A 23,531-nucleotide genomic window follows, 5' to 3' on the forward strand; every position below is an offset into this window, starting at 1 on the left:
GGATGTTGGTGTTCTGCACTTCGTGTTCCCAAAAGGGGAATATAACGAAGCAACGCATTTCCTGTTCCGATCGTCTATACTTTTATTGGTAAATTAACGTAAACTTCAGTTTGGAATACAGGTAGTATAAAAAAGTGCCGTTTTCAGAAGAAGACTGTGGTAATACATTTCGTAATTGATTCAAGTGAGCTTCCTTCTACAAATTTTGTACGCCGTTTAATACATCGTGATCGATATCAAAAACAATCGTCAATTATGCCAACTACCCATAGGTCAAGTCAGATCATCTCTTCAGGAATAACTCCGAAATCTGTTTTAGGAGTCTTCAATATTCATGAGTAAAGACTTCACCAGAGACATGGCTAGGGTTTGCAATTTGATACTTATATGCAGCAGCTCATTAGTGCCTCGAAGCCAAACCCTGGACCCTCCAGCCTTTCAGGTAATCGAGGCCAAGTCAAGCCTAATTATCTTAAACTTACTATCCGTACCTCAGCCGACCGAGCTGAAGACCGCGATTTGGCTGATGGAGATGTTATTCGAATCTACTATGTATACTGAAGAACAAAACATACGAATATGATAAACCCGTCAGGTCATCCAATTATGTTTGCAATAGACTAGATAGAAGAAGTGATGCAATCAATCTCAAGCAAATGATATCACTTAAGTTAGCTCCATAAATCCAGGTTTATCGGGTTAACGTTACGGAAGACAGAGCTACTTATTTAGAATACAATTATGGTAACGTATAACCTAACGACGCTGAATTGTGTCAATTATACGAATCCTAGCCGATGTATTAACATATCATAGAACGCCTATGGCTAGCGCTATAGCGTAGGACGTCGACATGAAAGCTGTAGATTAGTGCTATTGTTTTACTAATTGTGTTTCTAGAAGAATTGCACAAACTGTTGGTTGAGACACCCACTGTGCAAGTGTGGATATGTTGGGGCTTAATCTCAATGCAAATCGGTTGGTCGTCAAGTCAGTCATTTGTGCGATATATACAGCTAGCTATCTCGAAATATCTTTAGCTGGGGAGAGTGCGACGAAAATTAGGGAAGTTTCTCTTTCGGGTTTAAGAACGAGATGTCTCGAGGACGGATCGATCATTTCATCATTCATTTAAGAATATTTTCTGTAAAGGAATAAATTGGATAGCCCCAAACTGGGGAGGCGAAATTCCCACAGGCCTACCTAAACATTCACAATTTCTTTATAAGCCTCCCACCAAAAAGCTGTAGTCACGTGAGGATTTTGGGCATCGAAATCGGTGGCAAGTGAGACACCATACAAAGGGATCGTCGGGGACCAGCACTGTTTGGTCGGCACCTACGCCGCGACCACGAGGAATATTTCTGATTTACGATGACGTCACTTCGATGAACTCTTAAGAAACGGTGGTGTTGGTCATAGCTAGGAAAAGTGATTTCCCATATAAAAGTGGATAACTTTGGGGCTTACTTGCGAATGAAGCGAAGATGGTAACTTGATGAAAATAATGAATTTATTTAGCCCTTAGTCAGGAGATTTGATTGAACCAATTATCACAATTTTTTATAATATATGTCGTGCATGGCGGCCATTGATGGTTGAGCATAGGGGCAGTTCTGAAGCCCGAATTAGTCAGGTGACCGAGGCCATTTCAACGGGATGATGTTTAGTAAAAGTGCTCCACAGATCTAAGCTTTCACCATCTGCTGAACTATCGACAATCGAATCGCAAGTGGGTCAATCTGATGCCAATCCGCAAAGATACTTGGACTGTAGCGGTCCGGAAGCTAGCCTCATTGAATAAACGAGACCCACCAGCACCGGCGGTCACGGCCTCAAAAATCAGGTCCTACATCAACTTTGTACGGTAGTCAATCGGCGCCTACGGGGCATACCTGTTCGAACACGCCGCGTTTTTCCAATCGAGACATCGAAACCCTCCGTATGAATGCTTAAATTTCTCCGCTTGAAGTTCTCAAATGAGTGCCCAGACCACGAATTGGTGCTGGATCGCTTAGTCGGCTTAACTCGCACCCCGGTTACATAACACAACAGTGCTCCATTCCGTCCGAACTGGAATTCAGCCTTAAGCTGGTCGACAGGATCTTGTATGACCTTGTCCATGCACATGCTTTTTGTTGAACTTTGTCTCGTCTTCCCGGGCCCCGATCGATCCACATTCCTGAGAGATACACAAAAGTACTGAAAGTACTTAGAAGCACACCTTACTTATCCAATTCGATGTGCATTTTGCGAAGGGGGGAATTGTCAGCTGAGGGTGTTTATTATTCTTGGACTAATTCTTGGATACGCCGCGGTATTAACTTATGGCATAAGAGATTTAACTCTAACGATTCGTGGCCTTAAAACATTTAAAGCCCGTGCGTGCCATGAAGTTTCGCTCACCACTATCCTTTCTCCTCGATATAACCAAAATATTGCAATGTCGTCGCCAACTTTGAGTTTCAGTCCGAGCGATATCCCCGACCTCACAGGCAAGGTCGCTTTAGTCACTGGGTAAGAATTGACATATTGATGTATTCCCAACTGCTTTATACAGCATCAAGCTTCGTCATCGAGACCTAACACTGCTTGTTTAATATCAAGCGCCAATGTTGGAATAGGGTTTGAAACTGCCTACTTCCTAGCTTCCCACAATGCAACTGTATACCTCGCCTGTCGCAGCGAATCCCGCGCCTTGTCAGCAATTGATACCCTCCAAGCCCGATTGAAGGCTGCAAGGGTCGATGCAAAACTTTATTATCACAACCTTGATCTGGGATCAATCAAAACCGCTAAATCGTCAGCCGATGATTTTTTGACCAAAGAAACCCGGCTAGATATCTTGATAGCGAACGCTGGAGTCCTCGGAAATCAATGGACGTCAGAATGGGAGTACGAACCGATGTTTTATACAAACCACCTGGGACACTTTGCATTCGTTACGACGTTATTGCCATTGATCGAGAAGACTGCGAGTCTAACACACGATGTGCGAATCGTCTGTACTACCAGCAAAGCGTTAACCATGACTTCTCCGACGATTGACTACAATTCCATTACGGAGCGTCCAAAGGACGCGGATGCGCCTAGACATCTTGGACAATTCGCAAATGCGATGAAGGTTTACGGACAAGGGAAGCTTGCGAATTTATATTTTGCGAAGGAATTGGATAGGAGATATAGAGAGAAGGGGGTATGGGTTAATGCCCCTCATCCCGGATGGGTTGGAGGTACGGAGTTGGGACTTCATGAGGCGTTTGATATGTTTGGGTTTATTACGAAGAGGATTGTGAATTTTTTGCATACTTGGTTTGCTATGAAGACTACCGATGGTATGCGCCCTCCGAGCATTTGATTTATGTTTTGCTTTTAAAAGATGAGAGAGTTGTTCTAATGCGGAAGCTGTGCTTAGGGGCTGCGACACAGACGTATCTGGCGACGTCGCCACGTGTGCCGGAGTATGGGATTCATGGACAGTATTTGATGCCGCGGAATAATTGGTTATGGAAATACCAGGGCCCACAGGTGATTAATCTTGGTGCGCCGTATCAAAATGAGGAGGAGTGGAGTAAACTTTGGCAATGGTCTGAAGAGGTTGTAAAGAAAGAACTGGCGAAGTAGTCCTCCATATTGGAAATGCATGATATGGTTGTTCTGGGTTTACTGTGTAGTTAGTGTATTAGTCTGTGCCATGTAGCATCTATGGGTTGATTTAATAATGTAGCCTATTCCTATTTCTTAGCATGCAATCGCATTTTTTTATTTTTTTAATTTTTTTAATTTTCAGTTTTATAACCTCAAGACGAGCTGGGGTTGTAGGGATTGCAGGGGCTGCGCTGTATGAAGAAAGCCGTGAAGCCAAGAATATAGTGGGTCTCGACGTCACCAAGCTGCTTTGCTGTGTTGCTGGGAACCACTTTAGGTATCTTGTGTACTCGTCCCCTTCAGGTTTTGTCCTTTTCTATCTTCAAAACCATACAAGACCATCCCGACCCCTCGATCGAGGCTCACATCCGCGCGTGTTTTCACCATGTCGACGTAAGTTATGCCACTTTTTTCCTTCCAACTCCCTAGATACATCGAACTAATATCTACATGTAGTCCTCTACACATTCCCTTCCGCAAATCAGCACCCCTCACCCCGCCACTCTCGACGGCGATAACATCCTACATATCATCTAAATATGACCAACATCCTGATATGTTCAAGACCGATTTGGTCACTATCGATAAGATGCGCTCGGACGCTGTTAATGTTCGAGATGCTCATGGCAGCGAGCTGGCGAAGTTGGGAGCCTATGCTGCCGTTTTATCGGCTGCCAGTGGGAAGTTTCCGGTTGATGTACGAACCTTTCCCTTTCGATATCCTATGGCGAGATGTATGCTGACAACTATGCTTAATACTATAGATCGGTGCAGATTTTACATGGTATCCGGCATTAGGATACAACACCCAGCGTCCCCGTAAGAACATCCCTCCTCTACCCTCACCGACAGACTACATCATCATATTCTAACGCCATATTCGCCATAAGCAGTTACCCAGAATAATCTACAATTTGAGCGCGCGAATATAATCTACAATCTCGCTTCTTTATACTCCCAACTTGCAGTCTCAGTCTCCCGTTCCACCTCCGATGGTCTTAGACAAGCCTGCAACTACTTTTCCTCCGCCGCCGGAACCTTCGCCCACCTCCGTACCGAGATTATTCCCACGATGCGATCCCTGCCACCGGAAGACATGGATGTCATGACCCTGGAGGCACTTGAAAACTTAATGTTAGCACAGGCGCAAGAATGTTTCTGGCAGAAGGCTGTAATGGACGGCATGAAGGACTCTTTGATATCTAAGCTTGCAGCAAAAGTTAACGACTTTTATGCTGAAGCGAGAGATATTGCGAAGCAGTCTGATACCGTGTCGACGGAATGGATTCATCATATGACCGCCAAACACCACCATTTTGCTGCGGCTGCGCAGTATAGAGCCGCATGTGATGCCCTTGAGAAGTCGAAGTATGGAGAAGAAGTGGCAAGATTGCAGGATGCACTTAAGTGCGTGAATGAGGGATTGAGGGAGGAGAGTTATGTCTCTAAGGTTGTTACAACGGACTTAAAGGGTCTGAAACAAAAGATTGTGGATACGCTACGAAGGGCGGAGAAGGATAACGATTTGATATATTTGGCGCCCGTGCCGTCGAAGGCTGAACTGGCAGTTTTACAGAGAGCTTCGATGGTGAAGCCAGTGGTGCCCAAGGAGATTACTGAGGCTAGTGCGAAGCTTGTGCCTGGTGGGGAGTACGGTCCACCGTTGTTTCAGAATTTGGTGCCGTTCGCTGTCCATATGGCGGGTAGCATATACGTCGAAAGGCGAGATCGGGCGGTGAATAATATTATTGAGGAATTGGAAACCTTGACGGTGCAGTTGAGAGAGACCTTGCAATCGCTCAACTTACCGGGATCGCTGGAGGCATTGGAAAAGCCGTTGGGTCTCCCGCCTGGACTCATGGCACACGTTCAAGAAGTTAGGCAAACAGGCGGTGTGGAAGGGCTTCTCAGAGCCTATGATGACGTGACAAAGATCAAGTCAAACGACAAGACTGTGTACGAAGAGTGCGTGGAGATTCTCAGACTGGAAGAGGAGGAAGATCAAAAGATGAGACAGAGACATGGGACTGATAGGTGGCTACGAAAGCCATCGAAAGAGGTGGAATCAAACCCTATCAAACAAATCGAGGAGTACGGCAGCATCATACAGAGCGCGGATAACTCGGACCGCCTTATTATGGAGAAAATTCGAATGTTTGAGGCGTCCCTGCGGCTGATGCAGGGTAGTGATGTGAGTTCGTTTTATTATTCCTGGTGGGACAGGAATGTCGATGCTGACAATACAAAAAGGCCGGCTTACGGGACTTCGTACCAAATTCCAGCCGCCCAAAGATGAATGTTCAGGTCGACAAAACAGCCACAAAGCTCCGACAACTTCTTGACGAAACCTCACGGTTTGAATCCGCCAGAAAGCGCCTAATTGAAAAAATCCGTGAAAGAGGCAAAGCGGATGATATTACACAAGCCCTACTTCTCGAAGCCGGAAAAATCGAACTAGAACAACCATTAAAACCTATCGAGGCCGCCGACTTTGAAACACTTTTTGCAGAACGCCTGCGAGCGTATGATGAATACCAACCTCTCAAGGCAGAGGAACAACGAAAGCAGGATTCATTGACGACAAAGATCAAAGACGCAAATACTGCGTTCGTGTCGAGCAGGAAGGTAGACGACAGTCTCAAAGAGCGAGAACAGGCGTTGCAAACACTGGAAACGGCCTACTCAAAACATCAAGAAGTTATTGGGAATTTGGACAGCGGGAGGAAGTTTTATAATGACCTTGCCAAATTATTAGCGAGGCTACAACAGGAAGCTAAGGGATTTGTTTATGCGAGGAAGTACGAAGCAGAACAGATGGAAATGTAAGGATCCCCGCATTCAACACTACTTCCTTGGGTTATAGTACTAATACGCAGCCGAATAGGGATATCACATCTGCAATGTCTAATCTCAGAATATCATCGACACCCGCCGCAGCCCCGATAGCACAATACCAAAAACACCAAAAACCAGTGCAGCAGCCAGTACAGCAGCCTCAAGCACAACCTGTACCTTCTCGGTACCCCACAAGATCACAAGCGCCAACTAGGCAATCTGAAACAGCGACACCTCTACCAGCACCTCAGGCGCAAAGACCGCTAAATGTGCCGTCTGTGCCAACGGTCCAGGGTGGTGGAGTTTGGACGCCGGATCAGGGTATTAGGTTTGGACCGCCAGCTGGCGGGGCTGGGAGGGGGAGGTAGATGTTTCGGTTGCAGAGATATATTGGTCTTAAGTGCTTAGGTACATACTTGATATAGATGTACATGAGATGGATGCAGCTTTTCTTCTTTTTTTTGTCGTTGTTAATATAATTGGGTGGAATTTTAGTCAATTACGCATAACTAGCGGGCAATATAAAGCGAACAATCTAACAACTATCATATATGAGTAATCTACCTCACACTCTACCCTGCAATATTCATAACCACATCTTCTTCCTTACCCACTAAACCAAAAAGACCGTCCAAATACTGAGCATACATACCCAAAGGTAGGTCGCGCCAATGAACGAGATACGCGAGAAGATGGCGCATTGGCTCTAACAGATCCTCGTCTTTACAAGCAGATGTTGTAGACTTCCAGGCAGCGTAAAAAGCCCGCATGGCCACAGAGGACCTCTCGCGCGGAGCGGTGTTGAGGTAATCTGCTCCCTCAGGCCAGGTCATCCCGAAACGGTCGAGGACCTTGGTAAGTGTGGATGTCATATCCAGAGCACGTCCGGTGCCGACTGCCAGGTCCCAGTAGGCGTTTTCAGGGCTGATTACGAATACTCGAGGGTGCGGTATAGGTCGCCAAGTGCTGCTATCTTGCAATAGATTTGCATAGCGAACGGTGGCTTCGGAAAATAACATCGTGCCAATTGCATGAATTAAAGGCCGATAGTGGCCGGTTTCGAGACACAGTTCTGCGCAGGATAGCATGTCACCCATTAGCCTTCTATAGAGTGCTGTATAACTCGGCAAGGCTCCGGATACCACGAAAGCTATCGCGGAGTTTGGCGACCCTGTACCAACGCAATCAAAAGGCACATCCCAGAGATCGTGGAAGAGTGTTCCGATGCGAGTGGACCGGCAATTGGAATCTGTGAATCTACCGGGAAGGTGCTCATAGGCGAGACGAGTACCATGTGCAGTGAGGCTGGTTAGACCTGAGTCTATATACCGGGCTATATGGTATCCGGTCCATTCGTCTGCAGTTAAAGCAGGCGCTTCACCCACCGGCGCAGAGGCATGGCGAGATGTGAGAGACTTGAAGGTTTCAGATGTTGATTGGCGATAAGAACAGAACGGATCACGCGCGACGGCGGCACCGGCTATTGCGTTCCCCAATAATGAGTCCGCACATTGCGTAGTCGCTAATCCGCGGAGCATGGACACACTACAAGCTTGTGAGATGACAGCAGATTGCCAGCCGGGACCGTGATCGGTAGGATAAGCGGTATCGGCATACACCATGCACACTGAGAGGTCGGTATGCGCTTGACAGCAATCACGACCAACGCCGGGGCAGCACCATAGGTTGAAACATCCGGTTAGAGGTTCTAAGTTCTTGATAACGGCTTCCGTAATAGAGATCGAACAGGCGTCAGCGAATAGTTTCAATTTTGCGGCGAGTGGTAAAAGCTTTGGATGGCCGTTCATGGATTCGCGAGTCCGACGAGGCCAAAGAGTTGAGTGAGCCTTCTCAACTATGCCTTTTGTTACATATGGGGTGCCACATAGACGACCAAAGACGGAACCAGGCTCTGCTCCCATCATAGCGAAGGCTATTCTCAAATTATCTGCATCACAGGTAATACCAGGTGCGGTACCCGTAGTGTAGTATTTGCGGTACTCTGAAATTACAGTGGGTAGGTCTGCGGTAACGGCTGGGTATAGGTCAAAGACACCGTACCCGTTATCAGGGAGTGGGAAGAATAGTTTATCAACGTCTCCCTTTGCGAACGCCGAACGAGGAGAGTTAGTTCCGGTCAATTCTATAGAATGACTAGGCAAATGGGTCATAATGAATCGAGCTATTTCATCATCCCATGCTGCGGGTCTGGAGCCTAACGAGGCAGTAAGGACGTTTGTGTACGCCGTAGAATTTGAGCTATCCAAGGAAGCACTTTTCAAAGTGCGGGCCTTAGCCAAAGGTAGAGATGGCGCATCTGATAAATCCTCTTCAGAGTCGCTAGTCGGCGGAGAAGATGGAATAGAACAAGAGGGTGAAGTAGGGGATTCTGGGCCTGCGGCCCAGGCATCAGTGGCAGAGTACGCCCCAGCACCGGGATCAGCATCATAGCGCATCGAAGGCGGGGCCATAGCTGCATCTGAGGATGTCAGCCCGATAGATCTGGCCTGACAAATGGCGATACAGAGGGAGGTGGTCTTTGGGCCAAAGACCTTTCGAGCGCCGGCCATAGCGAATAGGTCCGCGGTTGTATCATAGCGGCCGGCAATGTAAGGTTTGAATTCATCTAGCGTATCCATTACGAATGAAATATAATATGAGGTGTAATGAATACAGAACGCTCAAAGGTATATATAGCCCGAGGATTTCTTTTCCAAGAAGAATATTCGATTTTTGATAAAAGATAGGATCAAGAGAGTACCAAAAAGTAGTTATAGAAAGGCTCTATACATAACTATAGTAAAGTTGTATATATTATATAGAGCTTAACTTGCTGAAGATTGAAAGCCTGAAGGTTCTGATTGATTGATAAATTTCTAGCAAAGCATCGATAAAAGTCGAGATCTTTATATATACATTCCATCCCCTTCAAAGGCTTACCAGGACTCAAACAAACTTCATAAGCTCGAGCTTAGCGCGTATATCTTGATTTCAGTCAGCTCAATCGATCATCAGTCGGTTAGCGGCCGACTTTGAATCCTTCCAAAGATTATACTCCAAATTGAATTGTTGAGTGTACTAATGACCCTCAAGTCGTGAATATTGCTTGTTATGTATACAGAGTTGCTAGCGATAAGTGATCTTCGAGCGGAACATTAATATTAATTCTCGTTAGTGCCCGCCCTTGCCTCACTAGCTAGTGTTTATGCCTACGATCGCTCGATCGATTGCATGTAAATCTCTGTTAGGTGCGTGGTATTAAACAAATTTATCGGACCATTAGGCCTAAGCGATGCTCAGCTATGCACGATATCGATATAAATCATCAGGATAGGCGGGTGAGTAAACCTGCTTCGAGACCTTGCATATCATAACCCCTTTTAAACACCGCTTCCCACTTTTTCTTGAAAAAAAAAAAAAAAAGTTCTTGTGTCGCTATAGACAGCTGGTTATAGCGCTACCAGAGATCTATATTGGAAGGTGTATGGATATATGCACAATGCATATGAATCTTAGCCCCACTTATGCACATATGCATGTATGCACGATTGGAATCTAAACTTTATATTCTTGTCGAATTCGCACGCGGGCGGGGAGAAATTCGCCACTAGTAGCTCGCTTGAAGAACTTATTTTGGGTCTATCCCGTCCTATACCGAGATCTAGACTTGAGGCTACGCCGGATACAGAAATCGAAGATAAATGAGATATATATGTGATATATCTGATTGCCAATATGCTACTTCGGCTATGTATAGCCATCGATATCCGAGCTATCATGCCCATAATAACTAGGTATATACGTAAATATATGTGATACACTGCAAAAGGACGGTCGAAAGAACATGATATCAATTCTACATCACCACTATCGAATGTGATAGGTATCATCAAGGAGCATCTTCTGTTGGTTGCACATAGAGCTCCACCAGACTATAACAGAATAGTCTGGTGGAGCTCTATGTGCAACCTTCTGTTGATCTGTTGAGGACCCTTGCTTTGGTTAGCTTTTTGGTTAGCTTTTTTTCCTTCATTATTAGGCCTTGCCAAGTTCGGATTAGGGGCGGAATAGGTATCTCTCGAGTTCGCAATGAGAGAATTCGTCTCGCATGGCGGTATTGCTTGCTACGAACTAATATTATAGTATGCTGATGCTCGAATCTTCACGGCCTGCGTAGTTGGAATTTGTGAGTTGGTCTCAAGGCTACATAGTAGCGCTATCGCTATTGGTATTATATGTCAGTCTGTGTAACATTATATGGGTAGAAGACCACAAGATATGATGTCTTGCGACACATGTTTTCCTGACTGCCCACACGATATCCGGATTTCCTAAATTCCTAAATACTTAGTAATGAAATGCTGATTTGGGAATATTTGGATTATTTGATAAGGTCTTTAGGGCAGAACAGCCAGTGATTTATTCCAATATATATATAGAAACGCTATACTACACTATAATTTTATGTATTGGGCACTGTGTTATTTCTTAGTTTTCTCTGTTAACTAAAGCAGTTGGGCGCTTGGGATCTATCGATCTACAGACTAGTACGCTTTGTAGCACTATACACAACTTTCACCGCTCAAGTAAAATATTATCGTCAATTGTCATTGTCATTTACTGTTTGACTCTTGTTTCACATAATTACATTATATTTGTTGTTATGGAATGTCACATGTTAGAAAGGAGCAAGAGCGCGAATAATGATGTTGAATTAACGCAGGTACCGGTATACCTGTTTGATATTTCAGTCTTGGTCAATGACGTCATGGGGAATGATGCACGGACAAGCTTTGCATGTGCAACGTCATTGCGGCGATTAGTAGATAAAATGGGATATAAAAGAGCTTCTTGCTAGATCTGTTCTCGAAATTTAATATACTTCATTATATTTTAAACACCAAGCTCTCAAGCAAGACATCTACGAAATAAATAAAATATCACTACATATTATCCAAAAAAGAAATAAACATTATATCCTTTCCAAAATGAATAACAAGAACAACGGCGTCCGTCAAGGTGTGACTGGTGTTACCTCGTAAGTCCCAACCTCGTAAAGTCTAAAAATTCGTTGTGTGCCGGTGTGCTAACAGCCGCCTTATAGTACCGTGGGAAACCTCGCAGGTGGTCTGCTCGGAACGGTCGGCGGAGCAGTCGGTACAGTTGGCCGCGGTCTCGGTGGAACGATAAACAATACCACGGGGACAAAGGCAGTGGGGGATGGGCTTGCATATGTAACCAACGGTGTTGAAAGCGGTGTAAACTCCGTGGCGAAGGGGGTTGAAGATGCTGGGAAGGCACCGGGGAAATAAGGAAATAACGATCAAAGAATGAAAGATATCAATTTGTGAAAATATATGGGATGGAATCTGTCTTGTATTCAGACCCGAACCTTCATCTTGCGAAGCGAAGGGAAGGGAAGGGAAGGGAAGGGAAGGGAGGAAAGACCGTTTGATTTTTAGGGGTTTGGGACTTTTTGGAGTTAAACGGGATCTTGTCACGTAATATTCGTTGAAAATAATACGTATTCTTCACCGGTGAAACGTCCATTTTTGAAGAGTATGAGGAATGTGAACGGAAGGAGAGACCCAATCAGATATAAAAAAAATCTTAGCATCAACAAAACTTCAGAGACGTCTGTATATTTGACCAGTCCGTCAACGAAGCCCATTTCAGTGCTTGACTCTATGATTTGCGATTCATCACGCTGGGTACTCTCCCTGATTCTCCGATACCCCGAGGAAAACTTTTGCATTCAAGTTAAAGACCGACCAGAAGTGTAAAAAAAAGATGAAAGATGGAAGATCTTCTAAAGAACAAAAGAAGCCCCCGAGTTCTGAAGAAAAAGGTTTGAACCCTCAAGAACAGAAGAAGAAAAAACTCCATCGCCCACCTTAATCCCCTCCCAGAAGAAGTCCCCTGGAGAATCTAATGGTGTGTAAAGATGTAAACCCCCCTCGCCTCAAGAATAAGCCCCATCGAGTCACCTCATACCCTTCTTTCGAAGAAAGTACAAAACAATCGCATAACTATCCAATCTTTGACGAAAATTAAAAACCAGCACCAGAGAGCGTGAACTCCCCAATTTCCACAAACTTCGACCACCCCCGAATCCTTCCACAACAAAGAAAACAGTCTACGATCAACCCCGAAGGGCGAGAGACAAATAATCGGTGTTTGAACGTGGTAGTAACTAACGGTTGTGAAGCCGAAGAAAGCGGGTGTAATTGTTTTATAATGCTGTATGATAAACCGAATGGAATCAATGCTTCTATGTCGGTGTTTTTCAACTGGTTTTGTTTGGAAAACAAAACTACGTCCGGGGACTTTCTCCCAAAGCTTTCTGTGAAATGGACGAATGAAAGGATGATTCCCTCATTGTCTGTTTGTGGCTTTGATGGCGATTGTTTGAGCGAGGGGGGAGGTACAATCGATACTTAGATCGTATTAGGGGTTCTGAAAGGTGAATGTGGATGGATGATGGAGTTGAAGTTTTTTTTTCTTTCTGTGATGATGGTTGGTGAAGGAAGAGAAAAGTTGGTTTGGTGTCGCGGAAAAAAAATAAAATTTATAGTTGAGTGGCGTTAGCGCAAAACAAATATGTGGCTGGCGCATTGTTGGTGGCTGGTGCGACAACTCGACACGCAGACACGCAGACCGACATAAAAGCCCAGCATGGACAACTGTTCATGTATCCAGACGTGGATGTTTCAACTCCCATTGGATCCTGAAAAATTGCCTAAGTCACTGCAACGTGGTAATCCATACAATATCTGGCTATGGCTTGGTGTATAAATCAGACCTCAAAAACCCTATGCCAAACTTTCGGTTTTGCAATTGTGCTGATACCATCAGCATTATTTTCACTTTGTAAATTCGAAATTTCGGAACGACTTTTATTACTTTAGGACGGTTTTGGTCTATGCCAAGTTATGGTAACTATGTTAGGAGGATCAGTATCTCAAATGGTCACCAAAACCAAAAGGGCTGGTTCTTCGATTTTATCCAGCGTGTCTCGAGGGATGAGTATCCACTCCGATCCTGAAGTTGTCACTTCTGAGCAACCGAGGACTGTTCCTAAACCACAAAAGTCTACTCCCAAGCAACAAGGAAGTACTCCTGAGCCCCAAGAAAGTATTCCCGAGCCTCAAGGAAGAGTTTCTAAACAGGAAGAGACTATCCCTGTACAGCAAAAGGTTATTCCTGTACACCAAGAAACTATTTCTGTACAGGAAGAGTTTATTCCTGTACGACAAGAGACTATTCCTGCGGAACAAGAGACTATTATCGAGCAGCAAGAGGCTATTACCGTAAAACAAGAGGTTACTCCTGAATTACGGCAAGATATCATTCCCGAACGGCAAGAGACCATCCCTGAATTACGACGAAAAATTATTCCTGAACGGCGAGAGACTATTCCCGAAGTACGGCGAGAAACTATTCCCGAAGCACGGCGAGAAACTATTCCCGAAGCACGGCAAGAAACTATTCCCGAAGCACGGCGAGAAACTATTCCTGAACGACAAGAGGCTATTCCTGAGCGTCAAGAGACTATGCCTGAGCTAGGAGGTGCCACCGCCGAGCCACGATATACCACTGCTGGGCCATCTTCCCCGGCAACTGCCGAAGATACTAGTCTTTTTCAGCACTCCGACTGGTATGATCGTCCAGACCAGGGCCTTGACCTCAATCTGGCTGCCGCTCAAACAGGGAATTGGAAACGTTGGACAGTAAAGCTGGAGTTCACTCAACAAGGTATAAACCCTATCGGTGCATACCTCGAATCCACATTTTTGACTAATAGGGGCCCTTAATAGGTAGCAGACGTACCGGAACCGCTTTCTATATCAATCTAGCCCAAAAATCAGGTCGAATACTTCTGACGGCAGGGCACAACCTCATAAGCGAAGATGGCGAGATAGTTCAAGACATGAAGATTTCGGAGACAGGCGAAGTTATTACACCAGCGAATATATTTATTTCTGAGGTTTATAGGAATAAACCATGTTCAGACAGCAAGGTTGATGACTATGGAATGATATTGTTACCTGGGCGCCCGCAGGGTGGGTTTGGATTCTCGCTGAAGGTGGCCGAAGCTTCATCTTCTGATATGAGGCAAATTGGGGTCAACATTATTGGCTATCATCAAATTATCAATGAACCCGACTTCTACTCTGGGAGGATTGACCAAGTTGCGCCGAAATGTCTCAAATACAATATTCAATCTGTCCCTGGGAACAGTGGCGGCCCTGTTTGGATAGGAAGTGAAGGGAGAGAAATTGCAATTGGGATACAGTAAGTCAACCTGATTCAATTCCATATCTTTCGTTCAATTACCCAAGTAAATTCTTTCTAACGAAAAAATTCAAGCAACTACGGGGGCGATAAAAAGAAGAAAAAGTCACCGGCCCAAGGAACTCGAATACATCTTGGTGTGCTCGAGGATATTTGCCGATGGACAGCGGCTTCCGGGTGCAGCGTTGGATACCTATCAAAAAGACTCGCTGTTTGTGGTTTAAAGCCACCGCACGACAAGTATCCAGACCCTGAGCTAACTTTTTACATGAAATTCGCGAGGGGGGTGAGGACTGCAAAAGCTCGCTTGGGGGCTGAAGAACTCGAAACCACTTTCGATGTGCTGCCTGGCCTTACACCTTCTTGTGCTGGGGGAGCAAACGGACTCCAAAAATCACTAACACCTGCACGATACGTGTTCAGGTTTAAGGAGTGGACGGCCTGGCAGGAAAACAGCGATGACGAAGGCGAGGATACAGGCGGGAGACGTGTCGCTCCCACAAATTCGGAACCAAAGCCACAGTGGGTACGATGGAGAACCGACAAGGATATCGATAGAGTCGAGCTTTCTGAGAGAATCAGAGATGATAGTTTGGTGGAACTGCAAGACAAAGCTAAAGGATTCCAAATTATACAAGGCCAGAGGAAGCTGCGAATGATGGTGGATGACGTTGACCAGATGCCACCGGAAGGCCCAGAAGGATTGTATGAATTGTATGAAAGTGAACGAGTTGGGTTCATACCGGCGGGGGCCAAGCATACAGAGAACCTAGTAAGTCTGTCTCGAATGGTTCAGAAACGCCGTTATGATATGTACTAACATTACTTGAAACAGTATTGTCTGTTCCGGTTTGCCGAAGACGGGGAAAAAAAACAGTAGTACTTCTAAACCAAATATTGCTCTAAATACAACTTGCTTTCAACGAATGTACAGAAACCGAGCTTGAGCTAGCTATAACTTTTAGACTACCAGCAAATACCCCGAAATCTAGGAACGAAGTAATGATAAATGACTACATAGCGCACTCTGAAAAAGCAGGGACGACAGCCCCTGCTAATCCACCTGATGTTTTGCGCGTCATTTGTTTTTGTCAGAACCCCCTCTTCAACTGAGCCGACATCCACGGGTTCGCTCGTTCCAGAAAATCGGAGAAGTCTTTCGTTTGTCAAGACATAAGCTTCAAACTCTCCCGTCTCTTGGTCTTGAGAGGCTCGAAAACGGGTAACCGGGGTCTCGACAACAATGTTGTCAATCCTGTGGTCTGCGACGTGGCGAACCGACGTTAGTTTTGATTCATCCTTTTGAGGCGTTTTCAACCCTATAAAAATGTATTTAGATTGGACAACATACCTTTCCAGCTACCAGATTCATGACCACGGTACAAGTAATGTAATGTATCGTCAACGCTAAAGTAAAAGAGAGAAACACCTTTGTCGGATACAGATGTTGTCAAGGGTGTACCAATCTTTGCCTCGGCAGGGAAAACATTTGTTAATGTCCAATCTTCACCGCCCGGTCGAACTGCGGCTTGCAATCCGCCAGACGGGTTCATGAAAAATAAGTAGAGGCCGTCAGGGTTGATAGCTGCAGATAGTCCGGATTGCGGATGCACGCTGATGGTGCCAACATTTCCAGCAGTGTAGTCCATCCAGACGTCATCTTCCTCATAGTCATACTTGAATGCAATGATTTTGTTCTCCGGAGTGACGGAGAAAACCATTCTCTACAGGCCCAGAGAGAAATATTATTGAAAGAGTTAGCATATTGATTTGGCTAAGAAATATTGAATATCATAAATCATATATATCACTTTTGTGATATATATGCAGCCACAGTTGGCGGAAAGTAAACTGACCTCTTCACCACCAATTCCTTCGTCAAAATCGTCACCGTAGTCTTCAGCCCCCTGACCATTCGAATACCACACGTAAGCGGCAGGTGCACCATCCTTAACACCATCCCCAACCTCTTCTTGTTTTATTGTCTCACCGCTCTCTGGGTCCCAAACCTCTTCTGTAAGGGTACCATCATTTGCATAGATGAGGTGGCTAGCCATTTCTGACACAAATGTGCTAGAGGCAGAAAGGCAGTAGGCAATTCTCTTGAGATCGTCACCCATTTTGAGAAATAATTTGCGAGAATTAAGGTTTCAAAAATAAAAAGAGATGGCTTGCAGAAAAAGTGATTGCAGAAGTGCTAGTTTTCGATTGTTTGAAGATTTGATGAATTGGTATTCTATCTAAACATCCTGATCTTGTCTCGAAACTGGAGGCCTTTATAAGATTTTGTTTCCCATATAATAGATAGGATCTGTATAAATCTCCCGTCGCAAGAAAAAAAAAACTATCAAGCTATCCTCCCAGGTAGATAGAGTGATTCCACTGCATTTGGAGAAAAGCTACACCATCTGTTGAGAAGAAACAAAGTCACTTCATGTTCGCGAATCACTATCCACGGCGTTAGCTCGATCACGGTAATTCAAACTTGCATAAACTTCCAATGGGTATGGAGTTTCTTTGAAAAGGATCAGCAGTGTGTGTGACATAGCATCAGGCGTGGCTTTTGTCAGGGATATCCTTAGAGGGATAGACTCTCTGGGCCCATTATGCGGAGCCACCTATTAGCCGAGTAGAATACTTCAAGGGCGGGGTAATTTACCATATATTTGGAAATCTAATATCTATAGGGTACGAGCTTTCAGATCTATTAATCTCCTATAGTGTTGGGAATGTTCTTGCATGCATTAAACGGATTAATTAGCGGTAGCAATGGATAGGAAACATGCAGGTTCCGGTAATGGGCAAGATATTTCCTAGTGGGGCGGCTTACTTTCGAATTAGAACCAATCGGTAATACTCTAGGCTAGATAGACCCCGCTCGTTTAATGGTATTACTAGTTACATCAAGGATTCCTGAAAATTAGTTGCACCGTTGGTCATGCAGCTGCGTTAGAACTAGAATGTGGCTTTAATGCATTGCATATCCCATCCCAGCTCAGGTATCCCTTCGATGATAGAAGTAGCTGGCCCAAGAACCGTCCAATTGGCATACGCGATTTGTAAATTTAGAAACGATGGTTTAAGAAAATATGGGATGAAATGCCATTGCGTGTTCGATATGATAACTTTGGGGGTGTTAGAAAGCCTGAATCTTCATGTTAACATGTTTGAAGTGAGACATATGTGGCGAGGTGTTGCAATTTGAGGATGGGGGGTACCCGCTTTCATAGGACGGGTGGATGAACGTGCATGATGCATGGACTTTATATGCAGCAATACGTAGCCATCCACAGGGTTCTTGATGTATCAGCTTCGAATTATATTCGCGGGACACATGCCTATCCTGGCCATGATTTTATACATGCTCTCTGCGCCTGGTCTCGAGGCTAACATGCTCTAGCTTGTTCGCACTAACTGCGTTACACAGGACGCATGGTCCAATTAATTGCCAACACAGAACGTTTTGATCGGGATAAGTTCCAGAAAATCATAGGCGGAAGGCCTGAGGATCAGAGGACGCTTCGAGAGGTACATATTCCGGCCAATGGCCCTGAAATATCCGAAAGATATAGTATGCATTCAGAAGTTGAACGATATCCTGGGGCGGATACCCACCATAATTATTTCCAATTCGGCCAATAAAAAGCGTACAGCATAGGTCGAAGAGGGGGAGTTGCATGATGCAAGAGCTATCACCAAATATATACGCACCAACATCATGCAATCTAGCTCTGCCTACGCATGGGACTGGACCACAGAACACTTGACAGATGTAGGATGACGGGAAACGGACGGACGAAATTCAATAATTAGCTCTCCTACGCTTTCGCGGATACGAAATAATTACAGATAAAAGACGATGTTAAGAGCTTAAGAGCTCAGGCGCTGAAGGATCCCGACAAAAAAAAGTACGACCTTGAGATCGACTCATTCGATATTTTGTGCTTCCACAACTCTGTAGGTTCAGAACTCTGGAATGTTGATTTTCTTTTTCCTTGGGGTTTTCTCTTTTCAAACTTGGTCCTGTGATCACCAGCGGGAAGGCCATGCCGACTTGATCCGATAGTCAACTAACTCAAGTCAGCCCTAGGAAGATACTCAAACGACATATATTTAGACATAGTACTCCAAACGAAAGCGTGGGCGCGCGGGAGAGGCCCTTTGTACCCTCATCATGTCTTGTCCACATATCTGGAAAGACGCCCTAAGCGGCAAACTGAATGAAGTCACCTTAAAAGAGTACATGAGATCCGGTGAAGACATCAATGGTCGAGCCACAGCAAGGAGCTACACACCACTCATGGGCGCAATCCTAAAGGGCCATGAGAAAGTAGTTCAAGTCCTTCTTGATCACGAGGCAAGGGTGGATATCCGGGCAGAAGATGACTCAACTGCTCTATGGTTGGCTACCTCGACGTCTACAAAGCACTCATCTTCAATCGTTGAGCAATTGCTTCGTAAGCGGCCGGATTTGAATGTAGTTCCAAGAAAAGGAACTGGGAATACGCCGCTAATGCAAGCCATTGTGCAACTGAAAAATGAAAAGATTGTCAGTAGATTGGTTGATGAGGGCGCCAACCTGGAGATGACAAACAGTGAAAAAAAGACAGCAAAGGAGCTTGCGGCGGCGCAGTTTAATAGTAGGCTTCTATATGCGTTGTTGCCAGCCGAACAGAGAGCAAGTAAACGGGCATCTGTTATGCAAAACTTTCGTGCTTTTATTAGCCATATTATTTGGGTTGTGAATACGGCGGCCGGCGAGGGCATGGGTATTATGAGAGCTGTATTAGGAATAAGTGGACGGCGCGCGATTGATGACCCGCTGCTGAATAACCTAGTCCCCAAGGTATGTAAGCTTAATTGCTTAAAAAAACAAACTCTATTAACGGTAACTTGAATCTGACCAGATACTGATATACGCTATAGGAACTTGTTATAACCCGTGAAGAACTGAATCGCTCAACGGGTGCCGGTGAACCACCGGCCAAGTCTATGGAAGATTGCATGACCTTCGCGGATTTCGAAAAAAGTGTACTTGACATTGTCGACACTATGGGATTGAACCGATTCTTTCCACAGAACAGCGACAAACTTCAACGGTTAACCCACGGACTTGTAAACTTCAGAAAAAGTAATAGCAACTTGAACACTCCCGAGAATCTGCGCGGCTTGGCTACACTATCTTTGTATAAAACCATCATTCTTTGCGGTATGTTTCAAAACCCGACCTTCTATTCGTTTAATTACGTATACACATAAAAAATAGTCAGCTAACGTTGTTTCCTCTTCAGACGACAGCGGTTCCATGTGTGCAAATACGACTGCCAATAGCTCCATAACTCGTATCAAATCTCAGAACAACATCATTGGACGCATCGCCGATATGACTAGTATACTAATGCCGGATGACGGTGGTACATACGTACGATTTCTCAATAGACGAGTAAACTGGGAAAGAATGTCCAAAGATGAACTTTTCCACAAATTGGATATCATCGACCCCGACGGTGGCACACCCCTTGGGGCTGCGTTCAAACGGGAAGTGGTTGATCCATTCGTCGCTAGCACTATCGAAGCCGGGAAGCAACTTGATTCTCCATACCTCATTTGTGTCGTTACCGATGGTGCTCCAAATCGTGGCGAAGACCAGGTCTTTATCCAGGAATTAAAGAGATGTCTGATGATGCTCGAGGATAATGGATATGGTGACAGGGGTAAGTGTTTTTATTTAAATCTGAGAACAGCTTATCGTAACCAAATAACTGTTCGCATACGCATACTGACTATGATTCGTTATGATATCAAGTTGTATCTTTTGTCATTAGCAGAATTGGCGACGATAGGTCCGCAGACAGGTTTATAACACAACTCGACGATATGGCCGAATTCCCAGATATGGTTTATGTCTGCCGCGGTAAGAGATTTCGCAGTCTTCAACATATTTAAGAAGACCGAAACTAACATGTCTTCTAATCTTTAAGATCAAATTGATGAGGGAATTGGAGGAGAAGGCCTGAGCGATGCTGCGCTAGAGATGAGAGTAAGTCTGATCATCTTGCCCCGCAAATATCTTCATTTGAGTTCTAACTTAATGTGTTCCTAAAAGCTTTTCGAAATTCTTACCACTCCACTGTTGAAGTAAATATTTAAAGTAACAGAAGGGTTCAGGCTATCTATTAAATCAATTATGTCAAAATTTCAAACAGGAGTTAGTTTGGCGCCGTCGGATATTATTAATATTTGTATTTGAAATTTCTTAACGAAGCTCGGTGTAGGGAAGGAAGGAAATAATATTATCAGTCTTTCTTCACTGCCTTGCAACATAAACCTATGAGAAATTTAAGAGGAACTCGATTTTGGGATAACTTTTCTTGCAGGTGTGATTTAGTCTGCTAATATCAAAAACCTTTTGTTGACCCGAAGTATGTGTATTTGTGCTAACAAAGTTAAGAAGAGAAATGTTGAAAACAAAACGGAATGGTAATCGCGCCCCGTGGAGGTTTTGATTAGACCCAAATTTATTGCCCAATGAGTCTAACATAGTCCCGAAGAGACTCTTGTGCCCAGATCGACCACCTGGCCATCCCATTCCCGTTAGCAAAAACTTCACCAAACTCACGATAGAGAATAAACAGGGACCAAAAACAGATATAAAAGTCAAACTTACGTCCTTAGCCCAATCATAGCCCTCATCTGCCAAACATCCGGTACAATTACCCTCCCTCCATACCCACTGAACACCTTTTGCACTGCGATCTTTGCTGTCTTCTCAACCCCATAGAACAACCTTTTTTGAACCCTAATCTCTCCGCTCTTCTCAACAGTTTCAAAAGGTACAATTTTCGTCCTCATCCAAGTAGGATGCACAATACTCGTTCTGACCTTCGGAGCTTTGTATTCATGTCTCAACTCTTGCCTGAGTGCTTCATAATATGCCAGCGTACCAGCTTTGGTCGCACAATAATCCGCCAACCCAGCTATTGAAAGATAAGAACACATGCTGGCGACGAACATTACATGTCCGTGGTTACTCTTGATCATTGACGGGAGGAATTCATGGATCATGGCGATGTGAGAGGTTAGATTGATGTTAATCAACTTTTGAGACTGTGCAACTGGAGTCGAGAGGAGAGGACCAAGATTCGCAATTGCGGCGTTGAGGATGATGACTGTTGGATCGCCATGGGCTTTGCGAATTTCAGCAGCCGTTGCTGAAAGGGCTGTGAAGTCGGAGATGTCGCAAGAGAAGAAGGAGATCGTTTTGTCTGTTATTGATTAGATATAAGCCAGGTGTTTGTCCCCGTCATACCTAGTTAGTCCGGCGTCATATATATTCGGCGAGAATATGCATGAATAATGACACAGTATGAAATAAATGCTTCAAAGAAAGTTTTTATAGATGAAAAGAGACTGAATCCAGGACTGAAATACCCGAATTCCCTAATATGAATAGAAAAAGTATATAAAAAATACTGACATTTCTCTAAAACCTCGTCCCTAACCGGATTCACATCAATAACCACAACCGTAACCCCCTTTTCCGCAAATTGAATCGCCATCTGCTCCCCTAGTCCCCCACTACCACCCGTAATCATCACCACCTCTTTGTCCCAGTCATATTTATCATCTGTAACCCAATTATTCTCCTTCTTCCACGAAAAATACGAATTGATATTCGATGTCACCCCAGTGAGTAATTTAAACCATGCAAAAAACTGAACGCACGATAAAATTCTCTGTGGAGTAGCCGGCGTTTTCGAAAGAAGGTCGATAAGCGGGGCGAGATATTCGGGAGGGGCGTATTTTAATATGCCAAGGGTGGCGGCCGATAAGAGAAGGGTGGAAACCTTAGCCATCATGTACTGGAGTATCGCGCTTAAATGGACCGCCTAACTGTGTATATGTGTTAAATTTCGAGAACTGGGGATGGGAACGATAAAATTGAAGATATGTCCTGGGGAGAGAGGCGTAATATATGCGACTAGTCCTTAAATGAATAGAATTAAGCCGGGCCGTGATGCGTTGGCCGACGTTGGATTGAGGTCGTCAGCGGCCACGGCATTATCATGTGCGACATGAACAAACGTCTACTAGCCGTGCGCGTGCACCATGGCTAACACTAATTATGCCGGCATCAATATCCCCTATAGCCTACCCCGCATACTCAAATCAGGGTGAAGAAAGAGACCCACATAGGCCGTCTTATATCCGATAAACTGGTATGGTATGACGCTCACTTGATAATGTTGGTAATGCATATAACTCGAACATATTCGTTAGCCAGTGCAATAAATACGTAAGGAGGGTTAGAATTTAGTAGAAATACTGGGGTCTAAGTCCATCCTCCCAACCCCTCATATGTATAATTGTCATGATGTTGTTGTAATATACATTAACTATGACGAGAATCATCTCAACGACCTAATAGAACAAGATATATATGTGCGATGTTAATCAATATACCCCAAGCACCCCATAGGACCTTTAAGTCCAAGGTAATAAAAACGAAAATAATAGCACCTGCCTGAAGGTCGGCACTATTATATGCTCTCTTTGGGCCAGGTATATGATGTATATCCACGATATTCAAGAAGATGAAGAGCGATCAGGATGCGCGACAATATGAAATTTGTGAAGAAAGAAAGAAAGAGGATGACGAAAGAGACCAAGCCCACAAAACTCCAGCCCTACCGAGTCAAAGCAAAAACATAATTAAAACATAAAAAAGCATTTATAAAGAGGAATTTGGGCCT

At 44.5% G+C, this 23,531-nt stretch overlaps 8 protein-coding genes across 8 annotated transcripts; 5 read left to right on the forward strand and 3 right to left on the reverse strand.

The window, feature by feature from the left end:
* Positions 1-2,443: 2,443 nt before the first annotated feature.
* AOL_s00110g94 (uncharacterized protein) lies at positions 2,444-3,624 on the forward strand (the record flags this gene model as incomplete). The annotated part of the gene is made up of 3 exons (XM_011126784.1): positions 2,444-2,517; positions 2,608-3,335; positions 3,416-3,624. 3 exons carry the CDS (start codon positions 2,444-2,446, stop codon positions 3,622-3,624), a joined length of 1,011 nt encoding a protein of 336 aa, XP_011125086.1.
* Positions 3,625-4,033: 409 nt separating this feature from the next.
* Positions 4,034-6,851, forward strand: AOL_s00110g95 (uncharacterized protein; the record flags this gene model as incomplete). The annotated part of the gene is made up of 6 exons (XM_011126785.1): positions 4,034-4,041; positions 4,105-4,345; positions 4,413-4,467; positions 4,542-5,839; positions 5,899-6,470; positions 6,533-6,851. 6 exons carry the CDS (start codon positions 4,034-4,036, stop codon positions 6,849-6,851), a joined length of 2,493 nt encoding a protein of 830 aa, XP_011125087.1.
* Positions 6,852-7,055: 204 nt separating this feature from the next.
* AOL_s00110g96 (uncharacterized protein) lies at positions 7,056-9,122 on the reverse strand (the record flags this gene model as incomplete). Its single annotated transcript, XM_011126786.1, has 1 exon — positions 7,056-9,122. The coding sequence occupies one exon, from the start codon at positions 9,120-9,122 to the stop codon at positions 7,056-7,058; it is 2,067 nt and encodes a 688-aa protein (XP_011125088.1).
* Positions 9,123-11,471: 2,349 nt separating this feature from the next.
* On the forward strand, positions 11,472-11,795 carry AOL_s00110g97 (uncharacterized protein; the record flags this gene model as incomplete). The annotated part of the gene is made up of 2 exons (XM_011126787.1): positions 11,472-11,521; positions 11,588-11,795. 2 exons carry the CDS (start codon positions 11,472-11,474, stop codon positions 11,793-11,795), a joined length of 258 nt encoding a protein of 85 aa, XP_011125089.1.
* A 1,653-nt stretch (positions 11,796-13,448) lies between these two features.
* On the forward strand, positions 13,449-15,658 carry AOL_s00110g98 (uncharacterized protein; the record flags this gene model as incomplete). The annotated part of the gene is made up of 4 exons (XM_011126788.1): positions 13,449-14,238; positions 14,301-14,778; positions 14,854-15,550; positions 15,614-15,658. 4 exons carry the CDS (start codon positions 13,449-13,451, stop codon positions 15,656-15,658), a joined length of 2,010 nt encoding a protein of 669 aa, XP_011125090.1.
* Positions 15,659-15,744: 86 nt separating this feature from the next.
* On the reverse strand, positions 15,745-16,898 carry AOL_s00110g99 (uncharacterized protein; the record flags this gene model as incomplete). Its single annotated transcript, XM_011126789.1, has 3 exons — positions 15,745-16,097; positions 16,130-16,502; positions 16,635-16,898. The coding sequence occupies 3 exons, from the start codon at positions 16,896-16,898 to the stop codon at positions 15,745-15,747; spliced, it is 990 nt and encodes a 329-aa protein (XP_011125091.1).
* Positions 16,899-18,952: 2,054 nt separating this feature from the next.
* Positions 18,953-20,920, forward strand: AOL_s00110g100 (uncharacterized protein; the record flags this gene model as incomplete). Its single annotated transcript, XM_011126790.1, has 6 exons — positions 18,953-19,624; positions 19,705-19,987; positions 20,070-20,492; positions 20,585-20,692; positions 20,760-20,818; positions 20,885-20,920. 6 exons carry the CDS (start codon positions 18,953-18,955, stop codon positions 20,918-20,920), a joined length of 1,581 nt encoding a protein of 526 aa, XP_011125092.1.
* Positions 20,921-21,296: 376 nt separating this feature from the next.
* AOL_s00110g101 (uncharacterized protein) lies at positions 21,297-22,634 on the reverse strand (the record flags this gene model as incomplete). Its single annotated transcript, XM_011126791.1, has 3 exons — positions 21,297-21,354; positions 21,446-22,043; positions 22,256-22,634. 3 exons carry the CDS (start codon positions 22,632-22,634, stop codon positions 21,297-21,299), a joined length of 1,035 nt encoding a protein of 344 aa, XP_011125093.1.
* Between the last annotated feature and the right edge of the window lie 897 nt (positions 22,635-23,531).

Source organism: Orbilia oligospora (genome assembly GCF_000225545.1).
Source record: "Orbilia oligospora ATCC 24927 unplaced genomic scaffold scaffold00110, whole genome shotgun sequence".
Classification (NCBI taxonomy): Eukaryota; Fungi; Ascomycota; class Orbiliomycetes; order Orbiliales; family Orbiliaceae; genus Orbilia; species Orbilia oligospora.